The sequence below is a fragment of the Leptopilina heterotoma genome, unplaced genomic scaffold (assembly GCF_015476425.1).
Source record: "Leptopilina heterotoma isolate Lh14 unplaced genomic scaffold, ASM1547642v1 Lhet_100, whole genome shotgun sequence".
NCBI classification, from domain to species: domain Eukaryota; kingdom Metazoa; phylum Arthropoda; class Insecta; order Hymenoptera; family Figitidae; genus Leptopilina; species Leptopilina heterotoma.
Window position 1 is genome coordinate 2267299 of NW_025110814.1, and position 26185 is coordinate 2293483.

Below are 26185 nucleotides of genomic sequence, written 5' to 3' on the forward strand. Positions count from 1 at the left end.
ATAAAACAAAGTAATGTAAATTTTTTATGAAAATATTATTAAACATAATTTTTGTCATAAAATTGGATCTTTTTTATGAAAAAAGTCCTTTTTCTGAAACACGGAGGTACTCAGAATTTATTTCCAATTATGAAAACCATTTTTGTCTTGAGAAAACGACGTTGATGTTTGCAATTTTTTTCTAACAATTTTTGAAGTAGATTATTAAATTTTCGTCTTTTTTCAATACATTGCAGCTTTTTTTTTTATTAAAAAAGGGCATTTTTTGACATTTATTTTTCTAAATAATTTCATATCATAATTTTTATTGATGAAAAATAGAAATACAGAAAAATTAAGATTAAATTTTGATCAGAAACTAAATAAGTAAACAAATAATTTTCCATATAGAAAAATTGAATAACAATGTTATTTTTAGAATTTTCAGTTTAAAAACAAAGATTTTTTTCAAAACAATACTTCTATAGGTAATTATGAAAATCATCGATTTCATTTGGAATTCTTTTCATGGATTTAAAAACATATTTTCTACCAAATTACGCGTGTGTTTCGAAATCCACCAATTTTTAAGAAAAATGATAATTGAAAAAGGGTCAAAATATTTTCTGTCCGCTTTTATTTTATGACCGTTGAATTCCTTATAAAAAATTACTTTAAAACTAATTTTGTGGAATATTTAAATTAGATTTTTCATATACTTAAAAATATCAATAATAAAAATAACCATTAAAAATTTTTAAAATTATACATTTCATAATTTTTTATTATTTACTTTTTTTTTGTTTAGAAATTTTATTTGTTTAATAATTTTTTCATAAAAAATTTTCCTTTATTGTTTTAATACTTTTCCATAATAATATTTTTAAAAAGTAAATAAAATCTATATTAATAAAATCAGACTTTTGTCTGTACATTGCACGAAATTAATTTTTAATAGCATAATTTATTTATTTGAACAACGGAGAATCCAAAAATGGTAATAGAAAATTTCCTGTCTGTATGTATGTATGTATGTATGTATGTCCGCAAAATTTTGTTCGCGTATAACTTCAAAACGTCTTGACCGATTGAAGTAAAATTTGGCAATCTTTTAGATATTGGTCTAACTTAAAATATTAGCTATATTTGATGAAAAAATATTGAGCTAAACAAAAGTTATGAATTTTTCAAAAAATTCAAAAAATTTTTTTTTTTAATTTTTGCAGATTGGCATACATTTTTTAATTTATTAATAATTCAAATGATTATAAAGATATATAACAATAAATTGAATTAAAAAATAATATTAATATGAAAAAAAATTATAAATTTTCCAAAAAATTCGAAATTTTTTTTTTAAATTTTGACAGATTGCTGTAAATTAATCAGTTATAACTTTTATAAGATATATATAAACAATAAATTTACAGATTTTAAACATATTAATTAGAACGGGAGGTATTCAATTTTTTCAAAAAATTAAAAAAATTGAAAATTTCCAAATTTTATATTTTTTATTGTATATCTTTTAAACTTTCAGTAATTAAATATTACATGTTATTTTGTCATATTTTAGCATAATTTTGAAAAAAATACTGTCCTGTAACTATAAGATGGAAGTATAAGTATAAAAATGTTTTTAATATAAAAAAATTGAAAAATTATAATTGACAGACCAATTACTATCAAGCTTAATTCAGTAGTATTTTTGGGGTCTCTGATAAACTTTTGACTTCACAATAATGGAATTTAGAATTATTTGTTTATCCAATTAATCAACAATTTTCAATTGCAAAAATTTCGAAAATATTAAAAATGGAGATTTTTTATGATAAAATTGATATTGTGGAAATTCAAGAATACCTCTGTGATAAGATACTTGCATTATGCTACTGGGAAAAAACTTAAATAGTAAAAAGTTTTGTTATTTTAATTCTTGATTTAACTTTTAGGGATGTTTTGAGCATTATGTAAAGGCAAAAGTTAAACAAGGTGTCTATTATTATTTTTGTTTAACAAACTATCCGGTTTTTCCCAGCTTTGTCCAAATTTTTACAGGTGTATCTTTTCTCATCAAATATAAATTTTCTTGAGAAGAATTAACATTAAATAAATCTACAAGTGGCTACAAAAATTCACTTATTTTATGAAAATACTCTTCGACGGGTTTTTGTTTTTACTAATACTTTTAACAGGGGTTCTACCAACTGGAAAAAACGGGAAATATGCAGGAATTTAATTTAATCGGGAAAACTGTGAATTCAGCCTGCAATATAGGTCTTAATTTAGATTTTAGCAATTATGATACAATTAATTGTGGATGGAAATTTTGTTTGGATATTTAAAAAGTAGTTATGTTGTAAATTTTGTTTATTATAAATCCATAATTTATTATACTCCCAGCTGATACAATTAGTTCGAATTTGACTTCATTGTAACTCCAAAAACTGGTGAAAATTTTGGATTAACTTATAATACAATAATTAAATTTCTACAAATAATTGACAAACATTGTTCTCTGCATTTTAATTCATTAAAAATAAATTATTTGATGATAAAAAGTCAATCACTGATTTAAAATAGTAATATTTATCTAATGAAATAGTTAATGGTAGCTAATTATTATTTTTTCCGGTCAAATTAAATTCTCCGCTATTTCCCATTTTTCGAGACTGGTAGACACACGCTATTTAATGTATTAGAAGAAACTGAAACCCGTCGAAGACGGGTACGACAGCTAGTAATAAATAATAATAGATATAATAACAATAATTAATAAATAAACAAATAATAAATGTAATAGTAAACAATGAGAGTGTAATTGACATTTAATATTTTTGTTCCTTACGTTCATTTCTACTGTACTACGCAAACGGTGCAACCTGATATAGTCGGCCATGGCTAACCTCCCATATTGAGCTGTCAGTTTGCTATGTTTTGGAAAACGCGGATTGATATTCACGCCCATAGAAACATCTAATCGTCATAAGAAAACTTGTTGAATATTCTCTATTAAATATTATTTTTTCCTAAATCGCCCTTTTTTTCATTTTCAATCTGGATTTTTTTTAATTAATTATCAAAGTCAAAAAATTTCACCAAGAGGGACGAAAAGAGGGGAAAACAGTGGAAGTTGAGGAGAAATCGCTCGCTACGCCTATGCGTACTTTTAAATATTTCCCACCGTGCAGCGTCCTTAAATGATCGAAAGTTTTTACATGTCATTGTGTATGTTAAGAAGTTTTAAAAAAAGGATTTCAGATTGGAAAAAATATATATACCTTCCTTCTACAGAGGGCGCTTTGTCTACTGGTAAAAATTACTTTCAATTATGGTTGTCACTGTAGCTCATAGCAGAATCATCTAAAATAAAAAAATCAAACATAATTTCAAAATAGATGACTTAATACAGGACCTAAACCTCGAAATACTTAAAAATATCAAAAATTAAGAACTTTAATTCAATAATAATTTGTTTTAAGAAACTTAAATGATACACAAAAAGAGTAATTTTGAACATTAGTAGTAAGTCAGAGGTTTAGGTCCTGTATTAAGTCGTCCATTTTGAAATAAAATTTGATTTTTTAATTTTAGACGATTGTTCGGCGTAGTCTAGCCGAGCCTCGACAAATAGTGCTGGCGCAGTACAGAATTTTTGTTTCGCCAATGCTTGGACAAGCCACGGCGGCAAGTGCTGGCTGAGTATAGAAAAATTGTTCACAACGCTCTTTGCCAACATTGCTTTTTTGACATAAACTTGAAAAAAATTATAAAAAAAAGTTTACGAATGTTTATAAATATGAATATATTGAAAAAAATTAATATTTTACTTTTCAGTTGTTCATTTTTTATTTTTATTAAATTTAATAATAATAATTTAACATAATTGTCTAATTTTGTAAATAATAAATTATTTAAACAAATTAAAATTATAAACAAAATTTAAACTTTAATCTCAATAATAATTTGGTTCCTATTAAAATACTATTATACTTCTTACTATGAATAAAAAATTATTTAAAAATTACTACGTAATTTCAGAATTACGTAAAATGTTAAATGCAATAAGTAATTTAATTTAATTATTAAAAATTTAGTTTAATTTATTTTATTTCAATTTATTATTTCTAACGTATCCCTATTTTTTTCTCATCTTTGACTCAATAATTGTATGTCTGAATGATACTGAGATATTAATACTTTACTGTACAGTGTACACATGTGTCGTTAGCATAGTGGTTAGAGCGTTAGTCTGTTTGTCCGTAGGTCGTAGGTTCGATTCCCCTCGTCAGCAATTTTGTTATGCCAGTGCTGTCTGTCAGCGTAGCTGCCAGTACTGCCAGTGCTGGCGCAGTACTCCGCCAGTTGTAAATTTCCCATTGGTGAGCTACAATGACAACCAATAATTTTTACCAGTGGCCAAAGCGCCCTCTGTAGAAGGAAGATACTTATGTTTTTTCAAATATGAAATTATTTTTTTAAGACTTCTTAACATACTCAATGATATGTAAAAACTTTTAATCAATTATATTTTAAATTTTATAAGCAAAATTTTTTTTAAAATTTCAGATTTTAATGCCTAAAAAAGTTACAAGACCCCTTAAAACTCGTTTTATCAGATTTACTTAAAAGTTGTTACTTGGGATTTATTGATGTCGTAGATTAAAAATGTAATATCGGTTTTGAAATTGGCGGATCCAATATAAGAACAAAAAATATATATAAAAAAAAACAAAATAAATAAAGGAGTGTAAAATCCGACCGTATACCTCCACGTGCACGGAAAATCTTTGTTCAAGAAAGATTACAAAATTTCTTCAGGAAATGAAGATATGGAAAAAATTCTATGACTGTTTATAAATGTTTTGTATAATAAATGAAACTTTTCTTTATTTTTACGAAACTGGAAATAAATCCTTTTTAATATTTTAGGAAAAGGTATAAATGAAATTTCAGAAATAATTTCGGAGAATGTTTGAAATAATTCTATATTTCTTTCAAAAGATTTAATAGTTCTTAATAATTCTTTTGAAAGTATTCAAATTTTTTGTCATATAAGATTTCTATTTCTGCGTTTCTGATAATTACAAAACTGAAATAGAATCGTTTGATGCGCAGTAAGCACTACGCAAGTACATTTGTGTGAGTGGTGATTAAGGCCCTAGCCTAAACTGACATAACCGGCAAACGATAATGCCCTGACTGATTGTTTATTTTCGTTTTCTCCATCACAAACGCTTATATTAAATTTTAATTTTAACATTTTAAATTGTGACTTTTAATTTGTAAAGGTTGAAAATCAATGATAAAAGTGAAAATTTTTCTAAACATACAACTCTGTCTCGTAATTATATTTTTCAATACTTCAAGTAATATTTTTTTGTAAATGACATGTGCTTGGTTAACGGATTATTTGAAAGTGCTAATAATGAATTTATTAAATTCATAGTATAATTCGTAAAAGTCATAATAATAGTTTTTTGAAAAATTAAATTTGAACATAAATATGTTCAGAATATTATTTTTTTATTGTTTCACTAGAGATCATGGAGCTGTTCCGAAATGAGGTAAAAAGTGATAATTAGTTTATACTGTCAAGTTATTAGACCTATAAAATTTATGTATTAAAGTTAATGGTTTTTTTTTAAATAATATACTAAAAAAAATTGGGCAGAATGTGCTTTTATGAGTTATATTTACAATTCTAGTAAAAAAGAACTTTTATGTTTATTATTATATTAACAATATTTTACTTTAATTTAATAAAGAAAATAATAGTTTACTTGATTTAAAAGAATAATTTGTTATCTTATAAACAAGGCAAAAATGACCTAAGTAAAAACACATTCTGCCTATTTTTTTCAGTATATTCTATCGAAAAACATCTCGTGTTAAATAATTTTTTAATTTCTTTTAAATCTATAGAATCACCTTTCTACGAATTTTTTAAATAATTATATTACTCCTCAAAGAGAGCCAAAATTGTTTGTCACAAATAAATTGTTCCACTTGAATTCGTAATTTATGACAGTAAATTATTATATTGGTTAGCATTGATTTAAAGAGTGGTTTTGCATATATATATTCTTTAAATATTGTAATAAATAAATTTAAATGAGTAAAACATTCAAATTTATATAAAAATATTAAAATGTATAAGTAAAATAATTACTAGCTTTTTAATTTCGTCAAAATATAGAATCTTTTCAGTCGAAAAAATTAACCTTTACTTAATTATTCCATATTACGTTTATTTTAATTTAAATTAATTAAAAAAAGTTAATTTTAATAAAACCTTATTTCTTCTCACAAGTGGCTAAGAAAACGCAGGTTTAGTACATAAGAGAGATTCAAAGCAACTCGTGGTATGTTATATGCGTGCGTGCGAAAGCGAGCGTTATATGTTTTCGTATAGTTGTAAGATAGTGTTAGTTTTAGGTGCGTTGTTATTTTATTTATTTTATTTTTATTTGTTTATACACCTGTCTTCAGCCTACATAGCTTTGCTATACAAGTGTCTCTTTACAAATTTCGCTTCTTACAATATTTCTATATACATTCCTTACACTAAATTTTTGGGCCTACAGAGCGACTTGAAAATTAGGAGTACTCGCATTTGCCTGGACCACCCGCCTAATGGGTTTTCTCGCCAGTGGAGAGGGAAACTGTAGAAAACCTCTCCTGAGTACAACCGGTTTATCGACAGTCGAGTTCTAATGGTGTGTACCGGACAATAATCGACGGTGCACATCATTATACCTCGACGTCAAACCTCCCGCTCAGATTATCTTACGTGCCGGAAAAATACCAAGCCAAATGGGCGCGAACCAAGGGTACTTATACCCTTAGTCCTTAAACGACCGCCAAGCGAGGCATCTATCCGACTGAGCTAATCTGTCGGTTTAGGTGCGTTATTATAGTGTGTGTAATCTGTGACAGAATAATATACTTTGTGTGTGTCAGTGTGTGTGCGACCCTTCCTAAACCCGTGTGTCTGCGCAGGTCTGTTCCTTCAGCGTAACCCACAGACATTTAATTTTTTTTCACGCGAGCCCGTATTTTTAGGAAACTGCTCTTGAATTCTTATTTTGTGACGCCTGACTTTGTGCGAAATCAGAAATAGAACTCTTCTTTCAGATCTTAATATTAAAATCACTGAACAATTTATCAAGACCTTCAAAATTTTTCTTTATTTTATCAGAAAAAACCATTAGTAATAATTCAATACACACTTTAACTATTTTTCTAAATTTTTTTCCATATCCTCATTTCCTGAAGAAATTTTGTAATCTTTCTTGAACAAAGATTTTCCGTGTGGTAAACTCTGGGGTCGTAAGTAACGTAGTATACTTAACAGCTGACTGCGGGAGAAAATATTGTATTTATTATCGTTTCAAAAGTTTTTCGAAATCAGCGAAAACCCTCTAGTAACGAGTTTGAAATGAATCCGATGAATTTTAGAAAATGTCGTCCGCTATATTGGATCCGCCATTTTGAATTTTTAAAATCTGAAATCGGTTTCGTAATCAGCGACCCTGAAAACCCCCGAGTAAAATGTTTCAAGTGAATCCGATGAATTTTAGAAAATGTTGTCCGACATATCGGCAAAACGCAGATTTTTTCAAAAAAAATTTTGTAGAACTTGACATTATCGACTGTCGAAAAAGTAGACTGTGTCAAATTTTCAAAACTTCGGTCTCAATAACATAACTAATGGTTAATTGATTATGTATTATTACGCAATTACTCTTTTTTTCAAAGATTGCAATTTAAAATAAAATTTAACATTGCCGACTAGTTAAACATCAAAAGAGTTCCTCGCAATCGTCAAATTTGTCGTTATTCTCTTTCCTGACACAAAAGCTAAGTGCCTTAACTCGCCTTACTGGCAATGATTAGAAAATTTTAGGTAGAATTCGACATTATCGACTGTTGGCAATTTAACTGAAGTTTTTTATTAAGTTTAAGTTTACCGACCGGATAAATAGGAGAGATTTCTTCGTATTTTTCAGATTTGGTCGTCATTCGCCTACTTGACACAAAAGCTAAGTGCCCTAACAGTAGCTTTTCTCGCCTTACTTAACTGACATACTGCCATTACCAATTTTACCGAATTTGACCAAAAAAATATTAGGTAGAAATCAACGTTATCGACCCCCCCACCACAAATGTAGTAGAAATAAAATATGAGAAGCAATATTAGAAATAATAACCATAATAAAAAAAATGAAAAATCTTACCAAGTAGAAGGAGTTTAATGTCCTTGGCAGCTTGAATGCCATCCTCCTTAAGATTCTTCTCGATTTGCTTGCTGCGGGCCAGAGCGGCCCGCTCTTCCGCGGACATGGCACAGCCCATTTTGCTACAGGTTGCCTTCACAAACGCCACCCCCGCCTTTTATTAAAGGGATCCGTGAAGATCCACAAAAAAGAACCAAAATCACGTAAACCACGAAACACCAACGAAGCACCAGGGCACGCTGCTACCTGAACGGCGGGCAGCGCGCACACCACCAACGCGCACTCGACCTACGTAGTCACGCTCGAGCGCGCGAGCGCGCACGCACGCACGCTCGACACAGACTTTTTTCTACCTCCGCGCGTACCACCGCGCGACACTTCCCAAGCGCCGCCACCCTTGCTCTTCTTCAACCTACTAAATCCTTGTCCACGTGACTTGAATCTGTAACAGAAAGGAAGGAGAAAAAATTATTAATTGTTTACCAAAAAATAGAAATCTAAAGGTAGAAATTGACATTATCGACTGTAAATAATTCCGGGCCGTATCGGCCAGAAAATTAGCTTTCCAGTCAATTTTTAATTTTTTTTAAAATTTTTTAAATTTGATATTTTTCTGTAATTGAAGGGCGTGGTTGCAAGGGATAATACCAGTCAGGTAGCAGTGAGCGGCTCAAGGCTTGTCACTGCTACCCGACTGGTAGTATCCCTTCCAAATCTCGCGTTTGTCCTCTTATTGCAGCCAGCCCTTAAATTATTCATTTCATTCGTCTACTGAATGTCTAAACTAAGTGACACTGCTGTTTATTTACAAATATAACAAAAATTCCAGTAGAAATTGACATTATCGACAGTAGATACTATTTCGGTCTGTACCGACCAGAAAATTAGTTTTCCAGTTAATTTTCGAAGACTAAATTTAGTATTCTTTTGACGTCAATGTTGTTATTAATCGTTTACTGAAGGTCTAAACTAATTGCCGTAACTTTTTTCCAATCGAAATGCAAGGTAAGGAGTGACATTATCAACAGTGGGTATCGGTTTTAGACTTTAGTAAATAACGACTATTGAAATATGAGTTCAACTTTTTTCAGTAACTAAAATTAGTTTCTTTTTATTAATCGTGTTATGAATCATTTACCAAATGTTTAAGCTAGGTGCCACAACTGCTTGTTCTTAATTTCGACTGAAAAAATCATGAAGAATTCTACATTACCGACTGAAGGAATAGAAACTACCTAAACTACGTGTCAAAACACTTCTAAGTCAAAATTATCAATATCTACTAAAGAGTTTCTTGCAGATCTTGACATTACCGACTGCCGAAAAAGAAATTGCCTAAATTACGTCCTAAAAACTTTATTCTCAATTATGACTACAGAATTTTGTGTAGAATCAGACATTACCGACTGTCGAAATAGAAACTATCTGTTAGGGCTTACTGAAATTAAAAAAATCAGTCAAAATAAAATTTACGTTAAATTTCCTAAAAAATGAAATTCATAGTTTCTAAATTTCTACTTTATTTGTTAATTTAAGGTAAAAATAAGGTGCCACTACTATTTTTATTCGAAAACGACAAAAAAAATTTCATGCAGAATTTGACATTACCAACAAGTGAAATAGTAGAGAATTACTTTCTTTGCGATCGATAAAGAATTTTTCAGTTAGTAATTATATCTTTTATTATAGAAAAAAAGGAAAAGTCTCTTTTTAACATCAAAGAAACGATAAATATCCCTTTATCGATTACAAAAAAAAATTGAAAATTCTTTTTTCAATTACAAAAAAAAAATTCAAAATCCTCTTCTTAATTATACAAAAATCCTTTTTGCTTGTAGAGAAACTAACAATATTGCAGATTATTCAATTACTTAATAATATTAATAACCCGCAAAAAATAAATTATTCCACACATTATTAATTGCCAGCACTAATTAATTAACTAATTTTCCATAATTGACTGTCTGTTCATTTACACGGAAAAAATAAGTTCAGCAGATTTTACGAAACTAATTTCGCACTAGCGGATATTTAAGATTCCTTGACGAAGTTTTTCAAAAACCCAGAAACTTTCACTACTTTCAGCAGAACAATTGTCGAGAAACTGCAACCAGTGTTGTAATTTATAAAACAAGCTTGAATGTAGAAATGTTTCGTATTTTCTGGTGAACATTTTATCAGAAAATGGTAAAAATGTTTCGTGCAATCTAAAAACGCGTGGTTTGAGTTTCCACTTCGCTGTCTATCATGAATTCTCGAACACAAAGTTTCGTAAAATTCTATACGGGGTGTACCAAAGTCGCGTTATAAATAGATATGTTGAAGCTTGTCTCGTCGCGTCGGTATTAACTTGTCTGCTGTATATAGAGATAATATGTGGAAGGAAAAAGAGAACTGCTTTACCTGCCGGTAACATTTGGATAATTGTTTTCTTTTACGTATTTCACATTTCATTGTTCCAAATTCGTAACATTTTTTATGTGCTTTTGTAATCCAAACTTTTAATTATTATTAATTTCTTTTAATTTACATTCCAATAAATTTTATAGTTTATCATAATATTTACCGATGACAATATATATATTAATTTCTCAAGTTTTAACTGTTATTACTTCAAATTTTAGACAATTTAATATAAACATTTTTTGAGTTTGAATTTAATTTTGAAAATTTTATGTCAATTTATTTATAATTTAAAATTAAGAATAAAATTATTTTCTAAAAATTGAAAAATTTTATAGAGATTTTATAACTAATTATAATCAAAAAATGTTATTTTAAAAACCATAAAATATTTTGTATAACTTTTAAAAAAATGATTTTTTTAAAAATTAATATTCAGTATATTGACATTTCTCACAAGCGCAGTTTTAATCTCCTCAGTTAGTATATAAAGAAACTCAATTCTTTCATCTACAAGTGCGAGTTATATTGTATGTGCGTTGCGTCAGAATTCGTTTATATGTATGCGTATTTCCGTTAAGTTAGTCAATCCCTCTGCGGAGACAATTCAATTAATATTGTCAACAATACATAGAAATAATGATAATAATCGATAAATTACACCATAATACCTCTTTTATTATATATACAGAGGGAAAGAACCGAAAAGAAAATTTCACCGAAAAGAAAAAATGGTATGAGAACAAGGAAATTGAACAAAGAAAATGATGGAACGAAAGAAATAAAAAAGTAAAAATAACATTTCGATCAAAAGCACACAAACACACACACTGATACAAGAAGTTAGTATAGATTAACAAAAGAGAAAAAATATACCCATAAGGGGAAAAGTTTTTCCTATCATCTCAAAGAAAAAGAATTACCAACTTTTTCGAAAGCTCGAAGGGAAGAAAAAAATGGATGCAGAATGATAATTTTTATTTCAAGTGTTCAACAAGAAGAAGATGAAAAAAAATTGGGAGACAATCGAAATAGAATTTGCCAACGATAACCAAAACATTGGATCGTTCCCAACCGGAAACAACGAGACCGAGCCAAGAGAGCAACTCTCCAGGCGGATTGGTCTCTCAACCTCAAAAACCGACACAAGTATCTTTTCAATCTAATACAACAACCTGTTGTTGCTTTTCTTTAATACAACATACAATCCTACTATTTTATATTCCCTAAAAAACAACCTGTTGTTTTCCTCTAAAGTATAAAATAACGAAAAATTCACCTTTTTTATGACTGAATACATTTTAAATCAGGCAGACTGGCCAACTTCAAGTCATGGATTTAACTCCTGATAAAATATGTTATTCTATATGAAAAATAAAGAGACCCGTATTTTTTTATTTTCCATAAAAACTATTTTGAAAGAAGTTATGCATATTTGAAGTTTCAGTGGTAAAACTCGAAAAAACATTGGAAAAAAATGGTTTCGCCCAATGGGAAATGCCAGTGTAGTGCCGATGTTCACCACTGGCTTAGTACTCAGACGATTGTTCGGCGTAGTCTAGCCGAGCCTCGACAATTAGTGCTGGCGCAGTACAGAATTTTTGTTTCGCCAAAGCTTGGACAAGCCACGGCGGCAAGTGCTGGCTGAGTATAGACAAATTGTTCACAACGCTCTTTGCCAACATTGCTTTTTTGACATAAACTTGAAAAAAATTATAAAAAAAGTTTATGAATGTTTATAAATATACATTTATTGAAAAAAATTAATATTTTACTTTTCAGTTGTTCATTTTTTATTTTTATTAAATTTAATAATAATAATTTAACATAATTGTCTAATTTTGTAAATAATAAATTATTTAATCAAATTAAAATTATAAACACAATTTAAACTTTAATCTCAATAATAATTTTGATCCTATTAAAATACTATTATACTTCTTACTATAAATAAAAAGTTATTAAAAAATTACCACGTAATTTCAGAATTACGTAAAATGTTAAATGCAATAAGTAATTTAATTTAATTATTAAAAATTTAGTTTAATTTATTTTATTTCAATTTATTATTTCTAACGTATCCCTATTTTTTTCTCATCTTTGACTCAATAATTTTCCCTGCATTTATTATTATTAATTATAAAATTACTCACTTTAGTTCGTACATTTTCTCCAAAATGCACGTAAACAATTTCAAATTTTGTAAAAAGAAATATTTCGAAAAATAATTCTCCTGGCTGACAGGATGGTTTAGCCCGCTTGAAAATTATAGGATTTGTTCTTCATATTGATGAGAATTTATGGTAAAAATTAGAAAGATAAAAAAGTGGGGTTTTGGAGAAAATCGACATTATTATTTTTTAGAAAACTATCTCTTATTTCGTTAATTTTGATTTTTTTTCAAATTTCAAATTGAATTTTGAAGAGGACTAGCCTATCTGCAAGTTTCAAGAAAAAAATTTGATTATACTCATTAGAAAAAAAATTACAAGCAAAACAATTTTTTTCCAGTTTTTTCGTGTTTTACCACTGAAACTTCAAATATACATAACTTCTTTTTTCTAGGTGGAATCTTAAATAATTCTTCAAATCAGTGACTGGCCAGTGTCTGGAAAGAAATTCTTGTCACGATTATGATCAGATTTTCTAGTCAGTGACTTGACAAAAGTACTGATGACAAAGGGGAATTGTTTTTATTCAGTGAAGCTAGATTGTCTTTGCAAGTAAAACTCGCTCTCGACTCTACAGCTACTGGAAGGAAACAAGTAATACTTGACAAATTTCTACCTGGGTATATGTATGAAAATTCGCTTATTCAGATTTAGAGAATAAATTTCTCCAAAACATAAAAAAGTACCAGTTTAAGGCCTTTGCAGTACAAAACTAATTAAAATACTAACTACAATTTCTACCCTCTGTTATTAATTTGAAAGTGCACCGAAAAAAATGCCTAGGACCCGTATACCAGGAATTGACTAGGTTTCCTATAGTTACGAGAGCAGCCAACTATAGAATCCTAGTCAAAGTAATAAAATTCAAGCATAGTTAAAGTGACCAGGAAAATTAGTAGATGCAATCAGGAAAAAATAGTCAAATTGACTAGGATAATAATATTAGATTTACACTGTGTATCATAATTATTTGAAATTCTTAATCAAATTCTTATTATCCAATAAAAGAGAAAAAGTAAATATAATTTTAAAAAATAATTAATTATTTTATTAAACATATTTATATTTTACTTTGCATTTATATACCTTGGAATTAATTTAAACTTATGAGATAAATATTTGACGCAGGGGGGACGCGAACACCTGAACCTAACGAATACGCACTTTGAAACCCGGAACGATAACCACTACACTAAACACGACTTGGTATTTTAATTTTTTAATAGACACTAGGTTTTCGAGTCAAAATACAATACTTAATCAGATGATGTTTTATACATTTCGAGTACACAATTTTATACACTTGTCAAAAACTATTTATTTTTTATTTTATTTATGACATTCAAATGAAAATAAATTTAAATACACAAATTATTGCAAAGGTAAATTTTCAAACACACTGCGCGATTAAAATAGTAAAAATGTTGTCACCACGTGCGTAAAAATTTCGACGATTTATATTGAAACCTAACCAAAAAAGTCTGAAAGAATTGACTAATATAATTAAATAGTTTACTTTCTAAAACATGGACTATCTATATTTCCAGAGGTGCCGAGAAACCAGCAATTTTGATGTATGTAAGAACTCCATTTTATGTACAAAAAATAGACCCGAGTAATGATAAAAAATCGTTTTACGAAATCACGATAAATGACGCGAAAGATATAGAGGTAAACACTGTCAGAACAGAAGCAGACGCGTGCGCATTATGGGAATAGGCAAAATTACTAAAATCCTAGTCAATTTGACTAGGATTTGCAGGGTTGTTTTTGCCAGGCTTGAATTTGTTGAATCAACCTAGCGATCCTAACCATAATGATTAGGAATCCTTATTACTTTTACTAGATTAAGATTAACTATAGGGTCATAGTTAATAATACCAACGAGATTTTTTTCGGTGTGTATTAGTAATTTGAATGATAAACAACTTTCCTGTGCAAATTAAGAGTCCTTATATTCACTACTTCCAAGAAGAAATTAATTAAATACTGATGAGGTAATTTCTTTAAAACAAAAAGGAGAAAAAAAATCTGCTGTATTTTAGCATGTCTTATCAGGTTTTAGCTTCCTAATTATAACTATTAAAAGTCGGTATCACCATGTCGCCGGAAACGTGCTAATGCCTCGGGGAAACAGTTTTTGTTCATAGAACACTGAAGCACGCAATTCGCAAATAAAGAAGGGAAAACTTTGTCCCAATGGAAGGGGTTGGAGGGCGACCTTATATGACCTTTTGTCTAAGATAAGCATATTTTAAAAGCGAACAAAAATAACCACATTTTTCACGATTACAATCACTCTATATGATAATTCGCTTGTTCAAAAAAAAAATGAAATTTATCCCACAATTCTCAAAATAATACAACATTAATCGAAGGTCTTGATCAAAGAACCGTATATAATTTTTTAAGAATCAAATTTTTCAACCCCTAATTAAAAAAAGGATTTAGAAATTCAATTTTTCTTGTAATCATTTCGTTATTTTATAAATATTATAGGGGAGAGGGCCCCAAGATGGACATTTCCTATAAAATTTTTGTTTAAAGTGACAGCATCTTCTCAATTTTTTTGTTTTTGTTGTTTGTATAGACGAAGATTTTTATGCATATTTGAAAAATAAAACCAGTTTTTTTTCTACTGCGCATATCACCTGAATTTTTTGTCAAAAAAAGTTTTATTTCCGATTTTTCTCAAGTCGATAAAGTTATTTAAATTTTTGATTTTAGATAGGTATTTATCGTTATAATATTATTTATTTATCATATAATAATATTCTAAAATGATTTTATTAATATTTTGTTTGTATACAATTTTTTTCTGGGTTTCAAAAAATGGTGTCATTTACCCTAAGATGGACACTTTCGAGACCCTAAGATGGACACCACATTTCAATGTATTTATTTTCATGCTTTCGATTACACATTTTTTTAATAATTTTGTAAGCTTCTTAATATTGAGATTTTTTATTTTTACCGCCATGGAATGTAGAGCTATCGATAGAGAATTCGATATATCGATATATCTTAACTTGTCAAATTAAAGTTAAATATGTTATTTTTTTTTATTCTCAAGTTATAAAATTTAGATTTTTAATAATGTTATTCCTAGTAAATAGAATAAAATGATTAAACATTAGTTTAAAAATTAATACAGGATGTTTATCTTTAATTTACCACACTTTAAAGTGATTTTTAAGAAGGTGTCCATCTTGGGGCCACTTTTTTTTGGTCAAAAATTTTAACAATTACTCTCTAAATTTGAATCAGCGAAAAGTCGCTGATTCATCAGCCTAGAGTATGCAGCTGATGAAATAGCGTATATACACTGATGAAACAGCGTATATGCACTGATTTTCCAGCGTATATACGCTGTTTCATCAGCTGCATACTCTGGGCTGGTGAATCAGCGACTTTTCGCTGATTCAAATTTAGAGAGTAGAAAAAATGCTATAAAAAATGTTTAAGTTCAAAATAAAATTTTATCTCAGTGGCCATAAGTTACCTAATAAATTGTACTTTCATTTAGTATAAAACATTTTAACATATCTTATTCGGTTTGGATTTTAGAGCCATCAATCGAAGAGGTGTCCATCTTGGGGCCCTCTCCCCTAAATATATTTCAAGAAACAATTATCTGAAGTGAGCTTCCAAAATTATTTCTATTAATAAAATTTCCTCCTATACTTAGATTTTAAACTTTCAATACTTACTTTTTGTTTTCCAAAAAAAAATTTTAAAGTACTGTTTCAGAATTCCTTGAATCCATTAGAATCGAGAAATATTTGGCGACATGTATATATAAAAGAGTCATTTTCTAAAAGAGAATTGTCTATAGAGGATCGTGATAGTGCAGAAAAAAAGTGGAAGAAGAAAGAGGGAGAGATATCTCCTTGAAATGAACGCATGCTCGATTTGGCATTATGCCCAATATTCTGACTCGGCAATATTACATAGTTACCCTAGAAAGAACCTTCACCTCTAAAGTCATTCATTGTTTCCCAGGGATATAACTTTTGAACGTCTTATATTGTACTGCCTCCCTAATATCCAAAAGGACATTCGGCAATTGATCACTCTCTCGCTTCCCTGAATGGGCAAAATTTCCAACATTCTAAAATTGTTCCTGTCATAGTTTCTCCAGCAACACAATAAACTTTTGGGAGAAATTTCACACACGGACAATAAACGAATTTTAAAACCCAAAAACGTAACTAAAATCAAAACTGAAACCTAAATTATAAAATTAAACCCTAAACCTAGACTGTCTTTAAGGGGGGGGGGGGGGGGGTAAGGTTTTAACGGTGAAAAAGAGTATGTTTTTAAGAATTTTTTTTGCGCGATACGCAGAAAGTTAATTTATTTTATCGCTTTGCATATAATATTGCAAACATTTGAACAATATTTCTCTAAATTTTAATTTAAAAATATTAAGAATTGAGCGAGATAATGAGATTTTCCTCAGGCACCTCTAAAAAATTGATTTGCGGTGTACACTCTAACTCGCAATAGAATCATCTAAAACAAAAAAATCAAAGTCCATTTGTTAAAGGGGATGTTTTTTGAGGTAACGCTGGGAGGAATTTTTTTTTATTTTTTTAGCATTTACAAAAAGTCGATTTTCGCTATAAAAAAATCGATTAATTTGTTATTGTAAAATTAGTAATTTAAAAAAAAAGCTCACAGCATTACCTCAAAAAATATCTCCTTTGACAAATGCACTTTGATTTTTTTGATTTGGATGATTCTGTTGCGAGTTAGAGCGTACACCGCAAATCAATTTTTTTTCTAGAGTCGCCTGAGAAAAATCTCATTATCTCGCTCAATTCTTAATATTTTTTAATTAAAATTTAAAGAAATAATGTCCAAATGTTGCAATATTATATGCAAAGCGATAAAATAAATTCACTTTCTGCGTATGGACAAAAAAAATTCTTAAAAACATTCTCTTTTTTCACCGTTAAAACTTACCCCCCTTAATCAAAAATAAATATTTTCAATATTTTAATATAATGATAATTAACTATATATATATTAATCTTCGTATTCTTTCATTCATTCTATCCGCAGTTTGAAGTTAGTTTCTATGAATGCTTTTTTTAAATATTGTTTGACAAATCGAAAATGTGCAGGTATTTTTTTCAGAATTCATAATACACTGCACGGAGAAAAATGGTGCTGAGTTTCTAGTAAAAGTTCCTATGGAATAGTAATAATTCTACTTTTATATTAAAAATTACTATTCATTGTAAAATGTACTTCGCATGAAGTAAATATTACTATTACTTTTGTTAACCTTAAATTATTTATTTTAAATCAGAGGAAAAAGTAATAAATAGGTATTTTAAAAAAATGTTTTTTTCTATGTATCATGTTTTCGTCTAAATTTATTAACTATAAAGAAAAACATGAATATGTAACATATTTGAGAGAAATGTAAAAAATATAAATTTTTTAATTTTATAAAATTGTTATAAAAAGAGAAAAATGAATTCCTTATGTTATTTACAACTGTAAATAACATTCTGAATAAAAATATAATAAAAAAAATATATTTTAAAAAAATTCCAAAATGTTTAAAACAGACTAACAAGTTGTTACATGAATGTTTTATGTCTTTCTATAATTTTTTAAAATTATTTAAAGCATCCAAAAAACTCCAAAACTTCCCTGCATACTTTTTCTCGTTGAAGGTAAGAAAACTTCATCGATGACACGTCAGTATTTATAATAAAAAAAATTATAAACAATGAATGATTTTTAAAATTTTAAAGACTTTTTCAGCTTCAGGAGACCCAAATGAGTATACATACCAAATTTCAATCAAATTCATTTATATTTGAACTAAATAATGCGATTTTTGTTTTAAAAACATAAAATAAAATGGTATATAAAATATAAATAAAATGGTTTTGATTTTTTACAAACATATTGAGTATGCCTTTGAACTTTTTATTCCTACTAAATGTAATCGACCCTCAACTTATCCAATATGGTTTTCTAATCAATTAAAGAATTTAATCATTGAAAAGAAAGCATCTCATGCAACATATAAACGCACAAGAGAGTTATCTGATTATGAGCATTTTTCAATTTTAAGAGCTAAATGTAAAAAGCTCTCGGAAACGGCTTACAATCAATATATAATTGATACGGAAGCGAACTTAACGCGTAATCCAAAACTCTTCTGGAAATTTGTTAAAAATAATAAAAAAATTTCAACTTTTCCAGATGAAATGTATCTTTGTCAAAGTAAAGCAAATAACAGTTTGAGTATTGCTAACCTTTTTGCTGATTTTTTCAAATCAGTTTATAACCAATCTGATAATAGTGCCCTTTTTCCAGTTGAGTTTGGTGAGAGTGTTGATCTAAGTTTTAATGAGATTTCTAAGAGGGACATTGAGATTAAAATAGGAGCTTTAAACAATAACAAGGGGCCGGGCCATGATAATATACCAGTCTCTTTTCTGAAGTCGTGTTGCTCCTGGATTGTTGATCCACTTTTATTAATATTTAATTACTCTTTGAAAATTGGTTATTTCCCGGACTATTGGAAGTTGGGCATAATTTCACCTACCTTTAAAACTGATGATAAATCGAATATAAAGAATTATAGACCTATAACTATCCTCAGTGCTATTCCGAAATTATTTGAAAGTTTAATTTACGACCAAATGTATTTTGCCTTTAAAAATGTTTTAGTTGAGGAGCAGCACGGGTTCAGAAGGGGACGTTCTTCTTTAACTAATTTGTGCATTTATACTCAGTATCTGTCAAGCACCTTAGATGCTGGTTTGCAGGTTGATGCAATTTATACCGATTTCTCAAAGGCGTTTGACAAAATTGATCACAATGTCCTTCTTTGCAAGCTTCGTGCCTATGGTGTTTCGGATTTGGCTTTGAAATGGTTGGCTTCCTACCTGTGTGACCGACGACAAGTTGTTAGAGTGAATGGGACCTTTTCATATGAATTTTTTTCAACTTCTGGTTTTCCGCAGGGCTCTCATCTTGGTCCTCTTCTCTTTCTTATTTTTATGAACGATATTAATAGTTGTTTCTTTAATAGTAAATTTCTCATTTATGCAGATGATTTGAAAATATTTAAAGTTATACAATCTTTGTTTTGTACTTATAAACTACAGGATGATCTGGATAGAGTCTACTTGTGGTCCACCAAGAATTTTTTGCCATTAAATATAAATAAGTGCTATATAATGTCATTTCATAGAAAAACTAAAATAATAAATTTCTATTACAATATTAGTGGAGCACCACTCGAGAAGGTTCATCGACAGCGAGATTTGGGACTGATGCTGGACCCTGCTCTCACGTATAATAATCACATTGATTTTGCTATTGGTAAATCTTTAAAAGCTCTCGGTCAGATTGTGCGATCTGGTTCAGTCTTTTATAATCTGCGCGTTCTCAGGATCCTGTTCCTTGCTCTTGTCAGGCCACACATGGATTTTTTATCACAAATATACTTTCCCCAGTATGAATATCAGAAGGTGAGGCTTGAGAGAGTTCAGAATATTTTCTTGAGATTTGCTGCTAGACAGCTTAGTGTGCCTTATGACTATTTTAGTCATGATTATGAGGAGTTGCGGTCGCAGTTTAGGATTCCTTCAATTCGTAGTAGATTTTTAAAGAGCGATTTAGAATTTTTTTATGGAATCCTAAATGGAAATATAGATTGTCCATCATTATTGTCTGGAATTTCGCTGTCAGTTCCTTACATATTTTTAAGAAATAGAGCTATTTTTAAAGTGCCTTTCAGTCGCACAAATTTGGGAAGCAACTCACCTTTTACTTGGCTTTGTCGAGAGGCTAATCATGCCCAAAGTGTAGACTTTTTTAATGTTTCTAAAAGTCGATTTGCGCAGGAGCTTTTAAAGCACTTAAATAGCAAAACTTGACTAACTTTGTTCAATTTTTCATACACGTTTTTGTTATTGATTGAGTAATATTTACAGCGCTATTTTTGTAATGAATATGTGTCTTTTTTTTCCTTTATAAAGGGTATGATTTTGTAAACCCGTTTATAATAATAAATAAATAAAATTTTATTAAATTTCAGAATAAAAATTTTTCAGTTTTTAATTTTTATCGTGAAAAATATTCGTTTTATAAAAAAAGACAATAAGAAAAAAGTTGTGCCTTTTGACTTTCTTCAAGACAGCGTTTTTAAAATTTCGAAATTTTGAGTTTTTACTTTTTCCTACACGGAAAAAAAAGATATTGTTGTCACAACCATAAAAATATTGCTGGTCACAATATTGCTGAGGCATTCATGCATATGGCTAGAGCAGCTTTTAGTATGCAAGCATTTACAAAACAGAATCGTTGTGGCAACCATATAATTTTGATACGTTTTATATTGTTGTGCCAACCATAACAACAGTTGAGGTTACAATTTTAGTTTGGATTTTAACAGTTCGGTTCTCCTAACCATTTTTAAATTGCTAAGGCTCCTAAAGACGCCTGCGCACTGTGTATGCGCGTCGCGCAATGACGCAATAGATTATTCGCTTCAATTCAAAGCGTCTAAACACGTCCAGACGCGTATGTTTAGTCGTAAACATTTTCAAAAATTATTTAAGAACTATTGATCCGGGTAAATTGTCAACGTGTTTTTTAAGTTTCACCAATGGATGCTGAGTAGGGTGGTCCAAAAATGCATAGGAAAAAAATCAAATCGGAATTTTAATGCTCTCACCCCCTAGGATTGTTCTATATCAAAAATAAAAATACCCCTATTTTTTTGTTTAAATAAAAAAATATTTAGAAGTCGCTCAAAGCGCTCAAAGTTTCCCATGTAAAATGCATGGGGAAAAAACACTTTTTCGTAAAATTGGTATAGAATCCTTGAAAATCAATATTTTTCATTTAGCAAACTCTGTTTCTCTTCAGAAGACTTCAAAGAATAGTGCTAAATTGTTTATTTAATCATTAATTTTTAAATTAACTATTTTTTATAGTGCCCCAAAAAAATCCCATAAATTTCAAAATGACAAAAAAATCGTTAAAAAATATTTTTTACTATTTTTATCAAAGTTTTTTCCTAGATTATGAATAAATAACACAAATATTGATTTTTAAACATTATTCCATGTAATTGTTAATTTGTTTAAACAAATTATTATTGTTTATTTACAACTTTTTATCTAATTGAGCTAAAGAGTTGCGATTTTTTCTCAACTTTGCAACTTTTCAGGCCGAATGAAACCAGTCACTATCAACTAACTAAGAATATTAATTTTACCAATTGTTTAAACAAATTACTACTGTTTAATTTTATCTTTTTAGCAAATTGAGCTACAGAGTTGCGATTTTTTTCAATTTTGCATTTTTCCAAGCCAAATGTAACTAGTTACTAACAACAATCTAAGAATTACAATTTTACCAATTGTTTAAACAAAATTGTTATTTTAAATTTGAAGCTATCGCAGTAGTAATTTCAATGATGTAAATAAAAATTTTTGTACTTAACATTTTTATAATAATAAATTTATTGTTCACAATTTTTACTCGATAATTAAGTCTTACATTAAATATTACCTTAAAAAAAAATAAAATGTACAATTAAGAAATTATTTTATATTATAAGAATATTTTTACTGTAACTTCTTCAAAATTAATTTCATATTCCATTATTATCTAAAATTTATTTTTAAATCAATTTTTATTAGAAAATTCTACGAGAAATCAATTATTTAAATACAAAAGTAAATTATTTATTGAATAATTGAATGTTTCTTAAAATTTAATTCTTATTTAAAGAAATTTATTACCAAATTATTAAATAATTGAATTCTTTTGACGAATTCTAATAAAATTTTAATAATTTAGTGAGTTTACAAACGGTAATTGATTTTGAGGTAATTGTTTTTCCCACAGCCTCCGATCACTTTGCCGTAAAAATTAAATTGAAAAAAAATTCACACACGATTGATTGAAATAAAAATAGGTCATTTTTTAAGTGGAAAAAAGAGACAGATTCGGATTATAAACATGCAATGAGTATGTCTTTAGGAAATTATGAGAATATTGTAGATCCGGATATAATGTCGAATAATTTAGTTAAAAAAATTTCTGACAATGCGGAAAATCTAGGAATGAAGGTTACATTGAATTTTAAAAAACATTCTTCGAAACCCTGGTTTGATAGCTATTGTGTAAGATCAAAAAAATGCGTTAAAGATCTGTTAATGAAATGTAAAAAAAATAACTTTGTCTCAGCGGATTTGGTGGCGGAGTACATTACTAAAAAAAAAGAATATATAAATCTACAAAAAATAAAAAAGCCGGGTACAAAAACCTATTCATTGAACAACTAAGTCATGCAAGAGACTCCTCCACCTTTTGGAAGATTATTAATAAATTTAGGTATAAACCACAGTCTCCTGATCATATAGGATTAAACGAATGGTACGATTATTTCCAAACAACTTTTCCTCCTAACAGGGAAATCCCTCACCCAATCATGAACTTTAGTAATCCGTAGTTGGACGCGGAAATAACTCACTTAGAAATCTCTTAGAGTTTGAAGAAACGCAAGGAGAATAGTAAAGATATTAAAAATTATTGAAATGAGGAAAATTTTTGAAAATAATATTGAAATTTTGAAAAGAATTTTATTAAAATTTTTGAAAATAATTGAATTTTGAAGAAGAATTTTATTATTTATAAAGACAATTGTGCTTTTGACAAGATTTTTTTTCAACTTTGAACATAATTACTTTTGAAAGTAATAGAAATTTTGCAATCATTCGTAACTTCTTCAAAATTCAATTTTTTTTAGTGTTTTTATCTAAAATTCTTATACATTATTTTTAATAATTAATTAAACATATATTGACAAATTTAACTAATTTTAGAAGATTTTGAATTATTAAAATTTTTCAAAAATTTAAGTTTTTTAAAATTTCTAATTAAATTCATTAAAAATTGAAATTTTATCAAATTTCTAATTGAAACCGTTTGAAATACATTTATTTATAAACTCTTAAAATTAAATTAATTTTGAAACATTTATAAGAAAAATTATTCATTTAATAATTCATAAGTAATTATTTTCTCCAACACTTGCTCTGAAAGGAGTACTTTTCTTGGTAGAAAAGTGTGGCGAAAGTAGAACTTTTCACTGCTCTAAAGAGCGTGGCGAAAGTAAATTCAGTGTGGCGAAAGTAAATTTGGCGTGGCGAAAGTAAATCATGAATTTATTCTTTTTTTTTGTTCTTTGACCGAGATTTATTTTGTATCTAACTTCTTCCCCACTCAAAACATTCGTCTTTTATTATATTAAACATAAGCACACGTTAAATTAAAATTATACGAAACTCACGAAAGAGACACAAAAATTCAGAATTTTCTTATGAATTCTAAAAAATTAATTTTCTTCAGTATACTTTTAATAAAAATCCCTGACTTTTCCCTGAATTCCCTGTATCAGAATATATGATTATTACTAGTTATAATAATATTAAAACTATATTCCAATTGACATTTTATTTTAATGAAAATAAATTTAAATTAAAAATTTGCACGTTCTATTATTTTTAAAATTGCTAATTTTATTTAAAAAAGTGAGTTAAAAGTTAGCCGCGCGCGAATTGTTGCTAGTAAATAATAATGTCTTAATTACTAATTATTTTGTGCTATTTTCGAAAATTTATAATTGATAATCCTGTAATTGGTCTATGTGACTGTTGGATTTATTTCAATAAATAATTATAAATGATAATAAATGATACTAAATAATAATAAATAATAAAAAATAATAATGAATAGTAATAAATAATAATATTTTTTCCACCAGTCGGAAAAAATTTCCGTACACACATAAATCCACCTACACATATATAAATAAAAAGATGACGACGATAAAACACACTTAAAAATATCAACTCATATAAAAAAAGACAGACGAGAGTTTTATCGAACAAATTGGGAAAATTACATGGAATTCAAATATATTCAACTGACGGGATCAATATTTGACAATATACCCATTAAATAGATTGGTTAAAACTCGCTTATCTCACTTCAAGACCGGTACCATCTGCTCGTCATGTCAAATCAATACTATTCCATAACAATTTAAAAAAAATGTTTTTAAACTAACTGTTATTATTCTTTCTCTCGAAAAATTCCGCAACGAAAATAAAATAAATAAAAACAAAGTATACACTACCGTCCACGAGTATCAGTACGATTACACGCAACTCTATAAAAAAACATGCCATCACTGTTTTAATCATATCTCGGAAATTAAAGGAGATACAAAAAAAACTTAAATACGGTTAGAAAGCTGATTAAATTCTGCGTAAAATAAGCCGCCTTTAAAGTCATTTCGTTAATTATTTTGTAAGTTGTAGAGTGAGAAAGAAATAAAAAAAATTATCAAATTTTCTCATTTTTGTCTCTTGACTTCAACTTTTTCAAAAATCTAGAAAAATTTAAATAAAATTTTTCTAAAAACACAGAAATCTTCGTTAGAATTTCAGCTTTAAAATAATCCTTCGAAAATTAAAAAAGGTTAATCCGTCTTCGATATATCATTAAAAATGTGAAGCCGTGTTTCGACCGATTGGTGCATTGAAATTCACCTGTGACGACTCGATTCTAGCTTCGCGCGGCAGCGAATGAGAGAGAAAACAGGGACGAAATTATGCTGGGGAATAATAAATAATGGTGTTTCACGAGTAATATAAAGAAACTCAAAAGTTCATCGTTCCCCCGCATGAATTCGTCTGTTTTCTCTCTCATATGCTGCCGCGCGAAGCCAGAATCGAGTCGTCACAGGTGAATTTCAATGCACCAATCGGTCGAAACACGGCTTCACATTTTTAATGATATATCGGAGACGGATTAACCTTTTTTAATTTCCGAAGGCTAATTTTAAAGCTGAAATTCTAACCAAGATTTCTGTGTTTCTAGAAAAATTTTATCTAAATTTTTCTAGATTTTTGAAAAAGTTGAAGTCAAGAGACAAAAATGAGAAAATTTGATAATTTTTATTTCTTTCTCACTCTACAACTTAAAAAATAATTAACCAAATGACTTCAAAGACGGCTTATTTTACGCAGAATTTAATTAGCTTTCTAACCGTATTTAAGTTTTTTTTGTATCTCCTTTAATTTCCGAGATATGATTGAAAAAGTGATGGCATGGTTTTTCATAGAGTCGAATGTAATCGTCCTGATACTCGTGGACGGTAGTGTACACACGGCACTACTATATATATATATATATATATATATATATATATATATATATATATATATATATATATATATATATATATATATCAGTTTTTCTAAGGTTATCAAATTGAAACACTGTTAACCTAAAAGTATCAAATTGCAACGAATACCAAAAATGTAGAGTAAATAA

General features: G+C 28.4%; 1 protein-coding gene across 2 annotated transcripts in view; it reads right to left on the reverse strand.

The window, feature by feature from the left end:
• The window catches only part of LOC122499170 (guanine nucleotide-binding protein G(o) subunit alpha), a 132117-nt gene that overhangs the window by 74100 nt on the left and 31832 nt on the right, over positions 1–26185 (reverse strand). For both annotated transcript variants that reach the window (XM_043607342.1, XM_043607332.1), the window contains one exon: positions 8220–8661. In XM_043607342.1, coding sequence (XP_043463277.1) covers positions 8220–8337 — 118 coding nt within the window. In that variant the 5' untranslated portion in view covers positions 8338–8661. The remainder of the gene's footprint in view (positions 1–8219; positions 8662–26185) is intronic.